Genomic DNA, 15,017 nt, shown 5'->3' with positions numbered 1-15,017 from the left:
GTTTCATGCCTAATGACGTGCTGTGGATGATGCAATGACGTTGAAATCCACTGGTGGCGAGACAACAAAGTGCTCAAACAACTTTACTGTTCAAAAAACGAGAACACATTGGTTTTGAAGGTATGTTTCGTGTAAAATGTTCTTAGAGTGTTAAGTAGTTGGGAGAGGTTAACCTAAATCAATTAATTAGCGACCTGTTACCGGCTGCACTTCAGAACACTCGTGGTAATGTTTCGCGTAGCAGAAAACATGTTAAAGACATATTGTTGTTTCTCGTTTAATTAAGACATTAGCTTCACTTACTATAGGTTCTCCCCAACGCTTTAAAGAGAAGATCCCTTTTCACACCGACAGTTGGCATGTTTTTCTGGTTAGCTTCCTACTCTTAGCCACGGTGAAAGGACCCAACAAGACGGCTTTAGTTGCCCGTAGAAATGCCTGACGACACACATGCACCTTTTTTTTTTTATTCAACCAGTATTTCCTGTTCGAGTAGAGCAAAACGTGCAGACTAGACAAACAAGCTGCCATTTCTTTAAATATAGCAGTTCAAGCAATTTATTAGCTCATTCAATTCAATAAAATCTACCTAACATTGTATGCTTTAGAAGGGCGTAAGAATGGACCTAAAGGAAAAGTGGATGGTAAATATGAATTTAAGCACATATATTGATGTGTACTGACTAAGGTGGTACGTTAAGTGTGCATGTATTTTCATTGATAAATTGAAAAAAAAAATGCGTCCTAATGACAAATGAAGTCAAATACATTTAAAATGGAATGCAGGGCATTGCGGGCTAAAATAAACCCAGTTGGCTCATGTGACCGCAGGTAACCCTTGCATTCCTCCGGTCCTTCTTCCTCGCATCCAGCCCGTCCCTCAGTCAGCACGCGCCACTTCTTCAAGTCCAATCATAGCACGACGAAAGTCGCTCTCCCTCCCCTGCGTCCGTACCCGTTCAGCAAGCAAGTGACGACGTGAAACAATTTCTCGTGCGGTGGTGTTGCTTGATGGAAAGAACCAGAACGGAAGACTTGCGTTAACAGCTACAGTTAAAGGTGAGTTTTGTTTTGCCGGTGTTCCCTATGTATCCGCAAGATTATGCGTTCAGTTGCAGGTGCATCAACTTGCCGAGAAAACGTAAATGTCTTCATCACGACTCCCGTGTATCTGCACAGTTTCATTGATATTGACTGTTTGGGGGCTGGACAACGAATTCAGGTAAGGATAAAATAAATAAATAAATAAAAACAAAGAACAGCTAAATGTGTACATTTATAATTTATGAATGTACACGTTTAGCTGTTGATTTATGAATTATAAATAGGCGTGCTATTATTGCTAAAATTGTAATGTTTTTGTTTTAAAAGAGAAACAGCAAGCCAGCTTTTGTTTTACATGTTCAGGGGAGCTTGTCATTGGTTGCTGATTATTGGGAAGGATATCAGGTTAGGCACCAGGTTGGTCACCCCTGCTGTAAAGTATTTCTATAGTACTGTACACACACTCCTTGGAGTCCTAATTGGCACATTTGTACAATTATGCAATGTACTAGACAGGTTTAGTGACTTTTGACCTAAAATTATGATGCAAAGTTTCCCTGTCATAGAAAACAAATTATCCTAAAACACAAGTGAAATCACATTTTGTACATAAAATATTTTAACATTTTAAAATTTTTATTTTTTATGTCCACGACCATATTTGAGAGGCCTATTATCCTTCTGTTATACAGTAGCTATAGTGACAAATTTGGTTTGTGCATTTTTGGCGTCAATGATTCAAATAGAATGAGTTTCAACTCGAGGTTAAAAAAGAAGACTAATTATCTTCTATGTTTAATCATAGTGACCAAACCGGTAACACAGTGCAACATCAATCACCTTTTTTTTTTTTAAATCACTATATGAATATGAAGTACAAAATAACCATCAACCACTGGATAATAAACAGTAATCCGGGAAAAAATGCTTTTGTAATACACTTTAATGCAAAATTAAAATGAATCCAATTAGTCGATTCATCGATTCTAAACATATTCGATAGAGGCAGCACTATCTATGACAATTGCAGTATTTGTGCAATTTGCTCAGTTAAAAAAGGGCGTCAAAAAACAATCCATTTACAAGTATGCACCCGTCCGTCCAACTACTTCTGATTATCTGGGGTTGGGTCACGTGGAGCAGTCTCTTTAGCAGGGTAGCCTAGACTTCCCACTCCCAACTACTTCTTCCAGTTGTTCTGGAAGAATCTTGAGGCTTTCCAAATTCCCAGGCTAGCCAGGAGACAAAAGCGGACGTTTCTCCTTTCACTTTCTTGTACGTTCTCTTACATCTTTATGATCTTGTGAAATGTCATTAGTTGCTAGCAGAAGCCCTTTTCCAATATAAAGTGTGCAGAAACCAAGAAGTCACGGAATACCCGGATGCTGTCTGCTAGCTTAAACCAAGGATGCATCAGTTGGGGACTTAAGAAGACTTGGCAGGGGAAATATCCCAAGATGCATTTTGTGCTGTGGTCAAAACGGCTAATACAACAGTGGAGGGGAGTACTCACTACTCACATTTATAAGTTTAAATCTAGGCACATGATATAACTTGTAAATTACAGAAATACGTCAGAGCCAGCGGGGAAGTTCACAAGTACGCAGCCGTTCCAATTACAAAGAGACTGCCGTTCTCTGGAAATACGTTCTTCGGAAGACTTACTGGCAGGTTTGGGGAATCCAGGTCCCCAAAGTAAAAAACATGCTACAGTTTGGCTTTAGCCACAGGTGCTTCTATTCAACAGGCAGACAAACGAGATTGTCTCCACCTGTTGAGTAGAAGCGCCTGTGGCTAAAGCCAAACTGTTTCAGGGTTTTTACTTTCTGAACCAGGATTCCCCAACCCTGCATAGTGGCTGAGTTAACAAGATCGTGTTCTGCATTCTTAATACTGAGAAACGGTTAAAGTCGCTCCAGCATGTCCTGGGTGGTCTCACATTATTTTGTCCCAACCCACAGCTCGTGACCCTAGAGGTCTGGATAGGAACAAAGATCAACCAGTACATCGCAAGCTTTTTTTGGGGTTCAGCTCCTTCATCACGAGAGACCAATAGTGAGTCTGCATGACTGCAGACACTGCGCAGGTCTGCATGTCGATCTCACAATCCATTATTTTCTCGCTCATGAACAAAAGCCCAAGATACTTGCATTTGTGGCATTATATCATCTCCAAACTGGAGAGGGCACTTCAGCCTTTCCCAACTGAAGAACTTAGTCTCAGATTTGAAAGTGCTCATTCTCAACCCAGCCACTTCACACTCTGCTGCGAACTGATCTAGTGAAAGTTGAAGATTGCAGTTTGATGATGCCAAAGAACCACATTATCTGCAAAAAGCGGAGACGCAATACTTAGGTCAGCAAACTAGAATCCTGCTGTTCCTAGAAATTCTGAACACAATTGAAAAGGCATTCCAACTCTCACTGGATCCAACATACAACCCGCAATCCAGACCAGACTCTGACAACAGCTGTATAGAGAGACCCGTATTACCGTTGAAGCCTTCACTATCTGGATATAATCTACAGCTTCTTTGTACATACATTATTGCAGTTTTTCAGTATTGTTCCTCACTTTGAATGATGACAACGTATCTAATCAATCTTTCATTCTGTAGGGCGGACTGACATGAAGCGTGAACTCCAGTCATGACCTTCCATTATAGCTAAAACTAAAATAAGAATTAAAGTTGTTTTAGCATCATGAGTTTGATGAGCATTAACAATATTGCACAGAAGTAAAATATGTTAAATAATGGGGCCAACTTACAAGCTAATAGCATGTAAGCTAAGTGCTTGCTTCAGTAATAATGAAGATCACTAGTTACGGATGGAATATGTTGATTCAGGAACTGATTTGCAAAGGCTAGTAAGTAGCCGCTAGTCCTTCCTGGTTGAAATCTCAATGCCTTGGAAGGCTGTACACAAGAAACTTCACTTCACAATTTTCAAGGTAAACACTAAAGTCACTTTGATGACACAATTATGTGAAATGTGCACGGTTACACTTACCGGTACACTCCAATTGTCGTGCTAAGGGGAAGCTTATTTTATTGGATTCCTTGACCCCTAAATATATATACTTTGACACCACATTTGTCATTATAGCAAATCAAGCAAAGATATAGATAGGCTCTATAGATTATTTAAAAATCTAATAAATAAAATTGTGACATCGCTTTTGTCTTAGGATAAATTTATTTGTATGACCCTAATGTATTTCCACACCAGGGGACCTTTGCATCATGACTTGAAGCCAATGGACATTTTTTTGTGTGTGCTTAACCTCGCTACTAGGACATATTGTAGTAGGATACATTTCACACCAGCATGTTTACTTTTGGATGTAAACAGGGTGCCGCCAGTTCCCAAACAGTTACCAAATTATGCAAATCTATTTATGAAGGGCATAATCTGGTGTAATTAATACGAATACTGGACTACATAACTTTGCTCCTAAATATATCCATATATTCCCTCTGAAAACAAATAATTTTGAGCTCCATCGTTTAAATACCACAAAATGAAAATGCTATTTTTTATTACCCCTGCCAGCCGTGGGCCCTTAAACTCATTCACTGCCATTGATGGCTTTAGATGTCAAAAATTCATTTTAACTTTTTCTATTAGTTTAACATTTTTCCACTTTTGTTAACAAGAGTATGAAAACCTAGGAAAACATTTTTTTATTGTACATTTAGAACAGATATAAAATTTGTAATTAATCATGAGTTAACTATTGAAATCATGTGATTAATTACAATTTTAAAAAAGATAATCGCCTGACGACCTAATTTTTAATAATCTTTTATTTTATTTTATTTTTTAAATAATGTTTTTTTCCAAAAAGAAAAGATTATTAAAAATTAGGGCGTCGGGCGATTACATTTTTTAATTGTAATTAATCGCATGACTTCAATAGTTAACTCATGATTAATCACAAATTTTATATCTGGTCTAAATGTACAATATTTTTTTCCCCCTAGGTTTTCATACTCTTGTTAACAAAAATGGGAAAAAATGTTAAACTAATAGAAATAGTTCAAATGAATTTTTGACGTCTATAGCCGTCAATGGCAGTAAATGAGTTCAAATCAGCATCACGTGTATCCTCCTTATGGTGTTTTAAAATGTATTTCCAAAAAGACAAACACATTGTGATATTGTAATTAAAAAGTTAATTTCGTGATCTACATTTAGCTCATTCAGCCTAACGCACATTCTCTTTTGATAACCAGTGGCATTCTTGGGGTCAAATTGTATGTTGTCATTTTACCACTATAGCCACCATTTTTCACATTTCTGCAAGGCTTGCTGAATGGGTTGGCACAATGATGCACAAAACACCACATTCGCACAATGGGAAACAGTATTCCCTCACTCACAAACACACATGCTTGCACACCCCCTCCCTTTTTGAGACTATGTCACAATATTTCTCATTAATCCATTAAGAGGGTGTATAAAGCCGGCCATTGAATGAACACATCTTGCACACTGAGGATTTTTCTCGAAAGGCAAGAGATTAGGGTCAAACTTTCTTACGTAATCTTGTGGTGCAATTTTGTGTTTTGACCTTTAGTCTTTAAGCAAAAGATTTTGCATTTCTACTCTGGTTGATGAAGTAGCAAAACTTAATTGGATGTTATGCAGCCCACTCACAATACTGGTTCCTCTATAGCTTTGTAACTGTTAAAATAAGGACAACATACACTCCCTTCACAACTTGTTTTTGTTTTCTGTATAGTGAACTGAGTGAAAAGGTCTACACAATGTTTAAATGCCAGGTTTTACCTGCCACCATAAGCGCCTCTGATTAACCCCAAATAAATCAAAGATGTTCTAATAGGCTTTTTCTAACGTCATTTTTGGTTAGTTGAAGCCTGAAGGTTTTGTGCTAACATTGGCTGCCATTTTGAACTGTTAATAATTCCTTCCACCTTGTCCTGAGCGCTAGTTACTACTGAAGAAAAACAGCCACAAAGCAAGATGCTGCCACCAACATGCTTAACTGTAGGCATGGTGTTCATTTGATGATGAACAGTGTTGTGTTTGCGGCAAACATTGTAATTATGAAACAAAAAAAAATCATAGGTACTTTTTTTTTTTTAAATCAACCTTTGTTTCATTGGACCAGAACAAATTTTCTCTCTCGTCATGTTTGAGAGTGAAGCATGGTGGTACAGCATTTTTCTTCCAATATGTCAAGAAAAGCCTATTAAAAGAGCTGAAGTTTATTTGGGGTTCATCAGAGGCACTTTAAATGGTGGCAGGTGTGTGCTGACTACCATTTAACGCGGGCAAATTTAATTTGTTCATTCTAAACACAGCCTCTTTCCAGTTTTGAGAGGGTGTGACTACTTGTAACAGTAATAGCATTATTTCGGTTGATTATTTTTACTTACTCTGTCGAGAAGATTTTGTTTTTTATTTGAGTTGTGCAGGTTGGTTATAAGTCAAATTAATGGTAGAAAATGTTTTAAATTGGTTTATCCTGTTTCCATTTTTTTTTTATGAAGCAAAAGCTTTGCATTTAAAACGGATCTGGGTAGATTTTGCATGTCCACGGTACAAAATTTAGGTATTTAAAAATAGACACACAGAACAAAAACAATGACAGAAAACAATAGGATGTGCATTGTTTTGAGGCATGCACAATAATTGGTCACATCAAATAATAATTGAGTCAAATCATATAGTAGCAAGAGATGCCCACCTGTGCTAGTCATACAATAAATTACATTTCTATGAAGTGATACTGCCTGTCTGTCTCTGGTGGTGTGACTTGTGAAGGAATCCAATACTATTTTTTTTTTTTTTTAGCAATACAGAGAATGCACTTAATGACCGGCACCTCAAGCTTCAGCCGAACTCTAAAGTCCTTGTACAAAGCACCTTATAGCTTGTGAAGAAACAGTAAAAAAATAAAAAGCAAACTGCTGCACAAGGCGATTGTGTCAATACAGCCGCAATGGTTTTCTAAAGATTGAAAGCAATTTGTGCCAATGGGCAGGGAGGCGTAGTGGTGTGCCAAAGAAACAAGTAATTGTGCTAGGAAATGAAAAACTGCAGTTAAAATTGACTGTTGCCTTTGTGCACACATACACTTGTGCAAGCTGTTTTGTCATGGGGCCTTTTTTTTTTTTAGCAATAGCAGCATATGGTTGTTGCGTTTGGTGAATTAGATAATAAGGAATTGTATTTACTATTTACAGTATAGACACATAACCCTCCCTAAATCATATTAGGAAAGAGTATCATAAATTGGATCACTTTGGAGTATTAATATGATTAATGTAAATACATTTTAGTTGGTGCATAATGGTAGTTTGGTGCTTCTTCAGTGATCAGATAAATCTGCGTATTTTGAAGCTCCAGTTTCAAGTGACAAAGATCATTTAAAACAAGCAGTGCTTTTGTGACACCGCCCGGTGCAACAAAAGAGAATAGGGTGATGTTATTGTGGACAATTCCGAACATCCGAGCATTTGTGGTATTTCCGCAATGCAACACACCTTACACAGTGAAAACAAACAGCGTGTTGTATTGCTTTTGCCTGTTACTTGACCTGTAGTCAAACGACATTTCATCACATTCAAAATGTCATCACAAATCAAATTACAACCATCCAAAGTCCAATGCTTTTTAATGAGCGGGGAGCATCCTTGTACCGCCATTTTGGCTTGTGACGTAAGCTCACAATTGTCCATGGCAGCAGTTTTGTAACGCTGTACAATATTTAAAGGTACAGCATCAAATATATTGTTACATACAGTACTTGTAACAACACAACATCTCTGTTCAGAACAGTGGACAGCTCCCTGATAGGCCAAACCCATCATATTTGTGGTGAGGGTGTTTTTGTCGTTGAAAAAGTAAGCACACCTTTCATAATGAAGCAAATTTATAGCAGTCCTTTCATCCTTCGAGCACACTCAATTACATGTGCTAACTTGACCTGGCAGTCCACACTCCCGCTATGCTCTCTTTGCATGCATCTGTTCCAGGCTGTACTCTGCCTACCACCTCAAGACAGCTGGGATAGGCTCCAGCACACTCGAAAACTTATTGAGGTTGAGGAAATGGATCAATGTTTTTCCCTTCTAGTAACTCGTACAGAGTCAGAAACATTAAATTCAAAATCTCTTGAACGCAATTTAAAATAATATCTCTTGTTTTTTCAGAGCTTTGTCTTGTCACTTCTTTCATGTCTTGTTGAGCTTATTGATTGTTTTAGTTAAAGGCACAATGCACTTTATTCCTGATGGATGAGGATGCAAAATGGAAGTACTGTGAAATATACCAAGTAAACCCTTTCTCTTGTTTTTGATGAAGACTACAAAAAGGTATGAGCTCTAGTGAAGTTTCATGGTTTGCAATAAGTTAAGCCTCGCAGAATGTTAAGCTACAGGAGCTAAGGGTCATTTTGAGTATGACAATAAAGAACTAGCCAACATTTGCAGTTGGTTGGCTGGTGGTGTGATGTATTAATTGTGGCATATTTTCTAGGATTGATCAGCACCTATTCTTAAGCTGCTAAACACCCGAACCAAGATGAAACAAAAAGAAGACATGAACCCCGTGCTACTGCTCGTCTTCAACTTCATGGTGTCGATTTACTCCTTCTTCAGCTTCATTCCGTACTACATTTTCACTTGGGTCTCTGGACCTGAAGGGGCTCTTTATGGATCTGAGAAGGAGCGTGCAAAGAGAGCAAAGGCTCACTCAGTGCTGGGACTACATGAGGGACCGTATCGAGCAGTCAAAGCTAACAAAGGACTGATGATATCATTGTACCCGGGACTGGACACCCTGCCTAAGGTTTTCGAATTTGCAGCCATAAGATTCCCCCACAGAGAATGCCTTGGCACAAGAGAGGTGATCAGTGAAGAAGATGAGCAGCAGAGCAGCGGCAAGACGTTCAAAAAGGTAAAAGTCACGTTGATTAAATGTCGTTGTACAGCTCAAAGTGATGCAATATATGGAAACTAACAGCAGCATATTTTAATCTAGTAACATTGTCAAAATGTGTTTTAAATTTGATACTATAAACACTATATCCAATCCTTTTGGATGACTTGACTGGCCACTTCCCATTTATTGTACCAGAGAATTAGTGGGCGGTTTGAGCATGGTCTCCAATATGTGGTTGAGCAGTGTAAAGACATTGTGGGGTCACGTAATAACCACCAATTACAGTATATAGAAAGGACAAAGAAAATGTTTCAAAGCTCAAAGCAGTATTGAAAAAAAAATGTGGACAAGAATACCAATGTGACTGAATATTAGCAGCACAATTATATTGAGTTCAACCCAACTTTATTTATAGAGCATAAAAAAAACTTTTAACATGAAACAACACATTTGACACATTATAAGCGTAAATATAAAAACAATAAAAACAAAACCAGTGTCAGGCTTTATAACAACAAAACAACAATAATGAATAAAATATATTTTTTTTTAATAAAAGCATAACCAGTCCATACACATCCGTTAATAATAGTACACATATAAATAAATACAAATCCTTGATTGCATTAGTGATTGCTGTCCTAACGCATGCACTATTCCTAATCAACCGTTAGAGGCCACTGTTGGCTCAACAACGTGTGCTGTTTGTCAGTGTTTGGATTTCACAAGGATAAGTGGTACAGGAAATGGATGGATGGTATAATGTCATTCAGCTGGAGATGGGAGTAAGTCACATGTTTCATAAGTCTCAAGTCTTAATCAACCAAAAATCAAGCAAGTCCCCATTAAGTTTCAGTCGGTTCATTACTTGGGTTAAGCAAGTCAAGTCATACAATCTTGCTCTGTGACAAAATAATTGGCACATTCGGCACACAGTATCTGTACTGTCCTTCTATTAGTTAGCTGTACTACACATTCACAATCACTTATTATATTTAATGGTTCCAAAGCCATCCGTTAGCTGTACTACACATTCACAATCACTTATTATATTTAATGGTTCCAAAGCCATTCTTCATATTGCCCATTGTTTGCCTGTCTTCTCAATTAAATATTACCAATATGAGTCTTAATGTTTGACAAGCTATCATTTATGTAGTTATTGTCTTTGTGGGTTTTGTACTGACTTGCGACACGCAGCCTGTGTTACAACGTTCTATTTATATAGAGTTGCTTTGAGTGAACTCATCTCTGCCGTATGTACTTGTCCCTTGATTATTGACAGTAATTGTGGAAGGCTTCCACCTTCTCCCCTTTCCTCGAATTCATAAGCATTTACTTCATCAAACTGAAAGTCTACCAGTAGCCTCTTTTTTTATGCATCCTCTCTTGATCCTGCAGTTGGTTCTTGGGGATTACCACTGGCTGTCCTATAAGGAGACCCTCTCTGCAGCATCCCAGTTTGGCTGTGGTCTGGCAGCACTGGGGCAGAAGCCTAAACACAACATTGCCATATTCTGTGAGACACGGGCTGAATGGATGCTAGTTGCCTTGGCTTGCTTCATGCAGAATTACCCACGTAAGTTGTGTGTATTATACCATGCAAAATGTTTGAGCGACTTTTGAAGTGTACTGAAGGGGCGTGCAGTGACCTTTGGAGGGCCAGGTGCTCAAATAAAAAAGAAAAAGGGGGGCACATGATAACGTGCATGCGCTGCCCACCCACTTAGGGTTTGAACCCATGTCACCACTGAGCCGCCATGTTTTTCGAGGGGGTGGGGGTTGCTGAAAGTAGATGAACAGTGCAGGAAATTGATAGAGGGTGTGTGTATGTAGGTGTATGTAGATACGTGCGTGCGTACGTGTGTGTGAAAATATCCATTGTCAAATTCTTCATTGAAATAATGGCTAAACAATAAATCATACATAATAAAATGATTTGTCTGCAATGACAATCACCATAAAAACTTGTTTTGACATTTGTCTGTGAAGAAAAAATTATGAACAACAAATTTAATGAAATTTACATTTTAAATAACATAAACAATTAGGATTTTCCTATAGTGCATGAAACATAAAAACATTTCTTATTTTACATTTAGCTTGATTCGGCTAAGAGCAGTACGATAAGACCGTAAGAGCCTTGTATTATTTTTCGGCAGGTGTAGATGTTAATATTGTATTATTGGGACTGTACTCAACAATTAACTGCCACATCTCGGCAAGCTTCATTGTTTTTGATAAAACGCAGTGATTGTCCCCCTAATTTCTGAAAGCACTGATACTTGTTTCTTAGGACCTCACTATGACCCCCCTCCCAAACGAGCTGTCGGTTAAAATAAAAATTTAAAACAAAGATCATGTAGCAATTTCAAGTATATTTCAATTCAGCCATCATTGAGTACATACATGCTATAAGACAAACATCTACTAAAAGTAGATGCCTTTTTTTTCTCCTTTTTTTTTTTTACAGCGCGGTAAGACTCGTGCTGCTCGCTACCTCATTTTCTACAGCGTGGTTAGACTCGTACTGGCTTGTTGCTCGTGACACTAACGCCAGAGCTACGTGCCCCGAGCGCTTGCCATCCCTGGTAAAAAGTATAACAAAACATTTAACTATAGTGTTTACATGATTAGCTGATAGCAACAATTCTACGCCTGCCTTGATAAGTTGGAGTCTTCAGGGAAGGGGTTTTATTAAAATTCCGACACATTATGAGTACCTTAAACGCATCCGTAGTTGTAGCAGAAGTTGTACACCGGAGGAGATTTTTGCCGTGGTGAATGGGGATCGAAAGGATCGTGGGAAATGTTCCCCGCGTCCTCAGTATGACGACCAACTTACCAACAGCAGGCGAGCGACCTGGCTTCGAATGAGACGTCACCCATGGATGGATCAAAACTATTAGTGGTATCGGTACTCGATATCAGTGACTACTAAAGAGTTGAGTACTTTTACTGCTATCAGTCTGAAAAAAAAGTGGTATGGAGCATGCCTAGTTATTTTATAAATACATTATGAAAGCATACAATGACTGATTTATCATATTGTAATGTGCTAAGGGAGTCATTTACTTAATGATGGTGCTGTGATTCCCTCGCCTGACACTGTGGGTTCAGTTCCCACGTGTGTCACAGACCATGCAAACTTTTTTTGTTTTTTTTCCCCCACTAAACTCTTGTGAGAATATGTTAATGTGTGTGTGCACGGGTGTGTGTGTTCGTATTATGATTTAATGTGTGCGAACAAATGACAAGACAGAATAGGGTCAATTTGTCCCTTCTGTTACAGTTATATAAGTAACCAGTGTTTCCCAGTTGGCCACCATAAATCCACTTTATTTTGTGATGGAAACCCGCTGTTTTATTGCATACATGGATGTCATTTGCACTTAAGCAATGGTCAGATAGAACATTATAACATCTGTTCTATATTCGACGTGCAGAGTTAATCAAAGTTCTGAATGTTTAAACCTAATCTCCTTAGAAATTTGTAAAATATTCGCTTTTGTTGCATTTCAAGGACTCGGCACGTCTTTACTCTTTAATGTCTGTTGAAAATAGTTGTTATTTATTTAAGTATTCCCGGCTGCACTTTAGATTCCCTAATTCTTTTTAATTCTCTTTGAAGGATCCTTCATCTTTTTTCCTGCACTTTTTAGTTTATGCTCCATTAAACTGTCACACTGAAAATATGCTGCAAGCACAAGCCTGCAAAGCATCTTTAGAGAGCATCTTTCTCACTTACACACACAAACACTTCTACGGCGGAAAGTGAACATGTCGAGAGGAGTTAAAGGTTGGAGAGGGGGCGAGGGAGGAAGAAACGGCAGGGAGGGGGAACGAGGCAAACAAGTGAAGGCTAATGGCGTCATGGTCAGTGTGAGTGAGTCTACGTGAGCATCTGATGTTGACAGAGACTTCAAGGAGTCAGCCAAAGGCCCCCAGTGAACTCGTAGTGTGTGAGTTTGTGTTTCTGTGCGTGTGCTCTCATCATGATATAGTGGATTTTTGGCCAAAGTGATTAAAAATGGGCTTGCACTGTGTATTATTTTATGAATTAGATTATTGAGATTAGATCCAAGTGTCACATTAGCAGCCGTATTTACTTGTAATTTTGTTGGCAATCTTTGTAGCGCACACTGTTTCTTTTAAAGGGGAAGTCACCCCCCCCCCCCTTTTTTTTGGAAGGGGGGGGGGGTAATAATATGTTCTATGCAGCCCCACTGGTCTAAATAAGGGATTTTGGTTAATATTGCATTAGTGGAATATGAGTTAAGCAGCAAAATCCAGCCGTTTTTATCCATCTCAAGGGGCGACCATTTTGCCACTTGCTGTCGGCTGAAGATGACATCAATGTTGCTCAGGTAGTATCTCAAGTATCAACCAATCGCAGCACAGCTTCAGAATACAGGTGAGCTGTGATTGGTCGTTGCCTGAGCCCTAAGCAACTGTGATGTCATCTCGAGTCGACGGCAAGTGGCAAAATGGCCGCCCCCTGAGATGGATAATAATGGCAGAATTTTGCTTCATAACTCTTATTTCACAAATGTAATATTAATCAGAATGTCATGTTTAGACTAGGAGGTCACATAAAACATATTATTGTCAAGAAATGTTTAAGGTTGACTTTCATTTTAAGGCTGATATGCTGATGAAATGCAACATTAAGTTGCACCAAATTAAAGATAACCTGACAGTGAAAACGGCTCTCCAAAAGTCCCACACATGCAGCTTTGAATCTCGATCTCACGGCTGGAGGTGTTATGGCCTCATATACAATGTCACACAGCAGGAAATATTACTGTTGCTCCATGACGCAAGACTATGATGTCATCAAGCCCGGTCCCTTAAATCTCAGTGTCAACCTCAGGGCACATAGACACTCCTATCACGTCTCTCTCCCGCTGCTGCTGTCTCTATGAATATTGTGTATCCTTTTCTATATCAAAATAACTGGGTAATTGGAGTGTTACTCAAGCTGCTTGCTATGCATGCTTTCATGAGTATGTGTGTTGTGTGTGTGTATATATACATAGATAAGAGACAGAAAAAGAGAGATGTGTGCATGCAGCACACTAGTCATTAGTAAACGTTTGAAATTGGACATTAGGGGAGACTGTTAAACTATTACAATATTACACATTACACTGCAATATGATACAGTAGTTGATATGATTCTAAGTCGTTTAATTTGTTTACATAATGAAATCTCAAAAAGAGGGACAAAATAGCATGCAGAAGCTTGGTTGATAGCAAATGTTCATACTTGATTACAGTGGAACCTCGGACCTTGTACACATTGGACTTCAACCAAAAAATCGGAGTAAAAAATGCCTCGGAGTTTGAACCCATTTTCGGAGTTCGAACACCCAAGCAAAGCAAGCTAAGCCGAACGTACCTTGAAAACGGGTAGCTGAGTAAATAAAGCCGAGCAATGCCGAATGCTCACGTTGCTGTAGTTGAGACGATACACTGCTCATTTCCAGTCGGATCGTGAATACTCCCGGAAGTGCTCTATACTCGCGAGTGCATTTTGATTTTTCCACAACAATTTGCTTCGCCATGGGCCCAAAGAAAGACAAGACTGCCAGTGGCAGAAAAGAAAAACATATAGTGCTACGAACCACAGTGGAATTAGGAAGGAGATTATCGCGCCGTTGTAACTACCGTGACTACTTCTGTAAATACTGGCACGAGGACATATCTGAGCTGTTCAACAATGTGCCTGACGTTAAACAATGCACACAAGGACCGCCTAGTAGTCTAACAATATGCCCAATGTAAAATACACAAACTCAGCACTGAACTAAAGCTAGCATTAACATAGCATTTATCATCCACTGAAGCCATCACACCACAACAAAAAAAGGTAAGGTATTTTTATTGTTAAAATACTGTACTGTACTGTAAATGTAAAAAACATAAATAGAAATTAAAATAGGAATTTTATGTTTTTGGGCCTTGGGAACGGATTAATTGCATTTACATTATTTCCTATGGGAAAAAATGTTTTGGAGGATGAACAATTCGGACTTTGAACACTTCGCAGGAATGAAT

The 15,017-nt window shown here is 38.6% G+C and overlaps 2 protein-coding genes across 11 annotated transcripts in view; one reads left to right on the top strand and one right to left on the bottom strand.

Annotated features, from left to right (window-relative positions):
• The window catches only part of farsb (phenylalanyl-tRNA synthetase subunit beta), a 16,361-nt gene extending 15,905 nt beyond the window's left edge, over nucleotides 1-456 (bottom strand). The window contains exon 1 of the mRNA XM_086079890.1: nucleotides 304-456. Within this exon, the coding sequence (XP_085936016.1) occupies nucleotides 304-361 (58 nt within the window). The 5' untranslated portion in view covers nucleotides 362-456. The remainder of the gene's footprint in view (nucleotides 1-303) is intronic.
• The window catches only part of acsl3a (acyl-CoA synthetase long chain family member 3a), a 27,513-nt gene that overhangs the window by 321 nt on the left and 12,175 nt on the right, over nucleotides 1-15,017 (top strand). The window contains exons 1-5 of one of the 10 annotated variants that reach the window (XM_086079897.1): nucleotides 475-644; nucleotides 832-1,059; nucleotides 1,180-1,222; nucleotides 8,553-8,972; nucleotides 10,359-10,536. In XM_086079897.1, the coding sequence (XP_085936023.1) occupies nucleotides 8,598-8,972; nucleotides 10,359-10,536 (553 nt within the window). In that variant the 5' untranslated portion in view covers nucleotides 475-644; nucleotides 832-1,059; nucleotides 1,180-1,222; nucleotides 8,553-8,597. The other 9 variants (XM_086079900.1, XM_086079898.1, XM_086079893.1 and 6 more) reach the window with 9 other exon arrangements.

The sequence above is a fragment of the Leptonotus elevatus genome, chromosome 7 (genome assembly GCF_054856555.1).
Source record: "Leptonotus elevatus isolate MCC_2025b chromosome 7, RoL_Lele_1.0, whole genome shotgun sequence".
Taxonomy (NCBI): Eukaryota; Metazoa; Chordata; class Actinopteri; order Syngnathiformes; family Syngnathidae; genus Leptonotus; species Leptonotus elevatus.
Note: the sequence above shows the minus strand (reverse complement) of the source record. Positions and strands in the feature narration are given on the sequence as shown.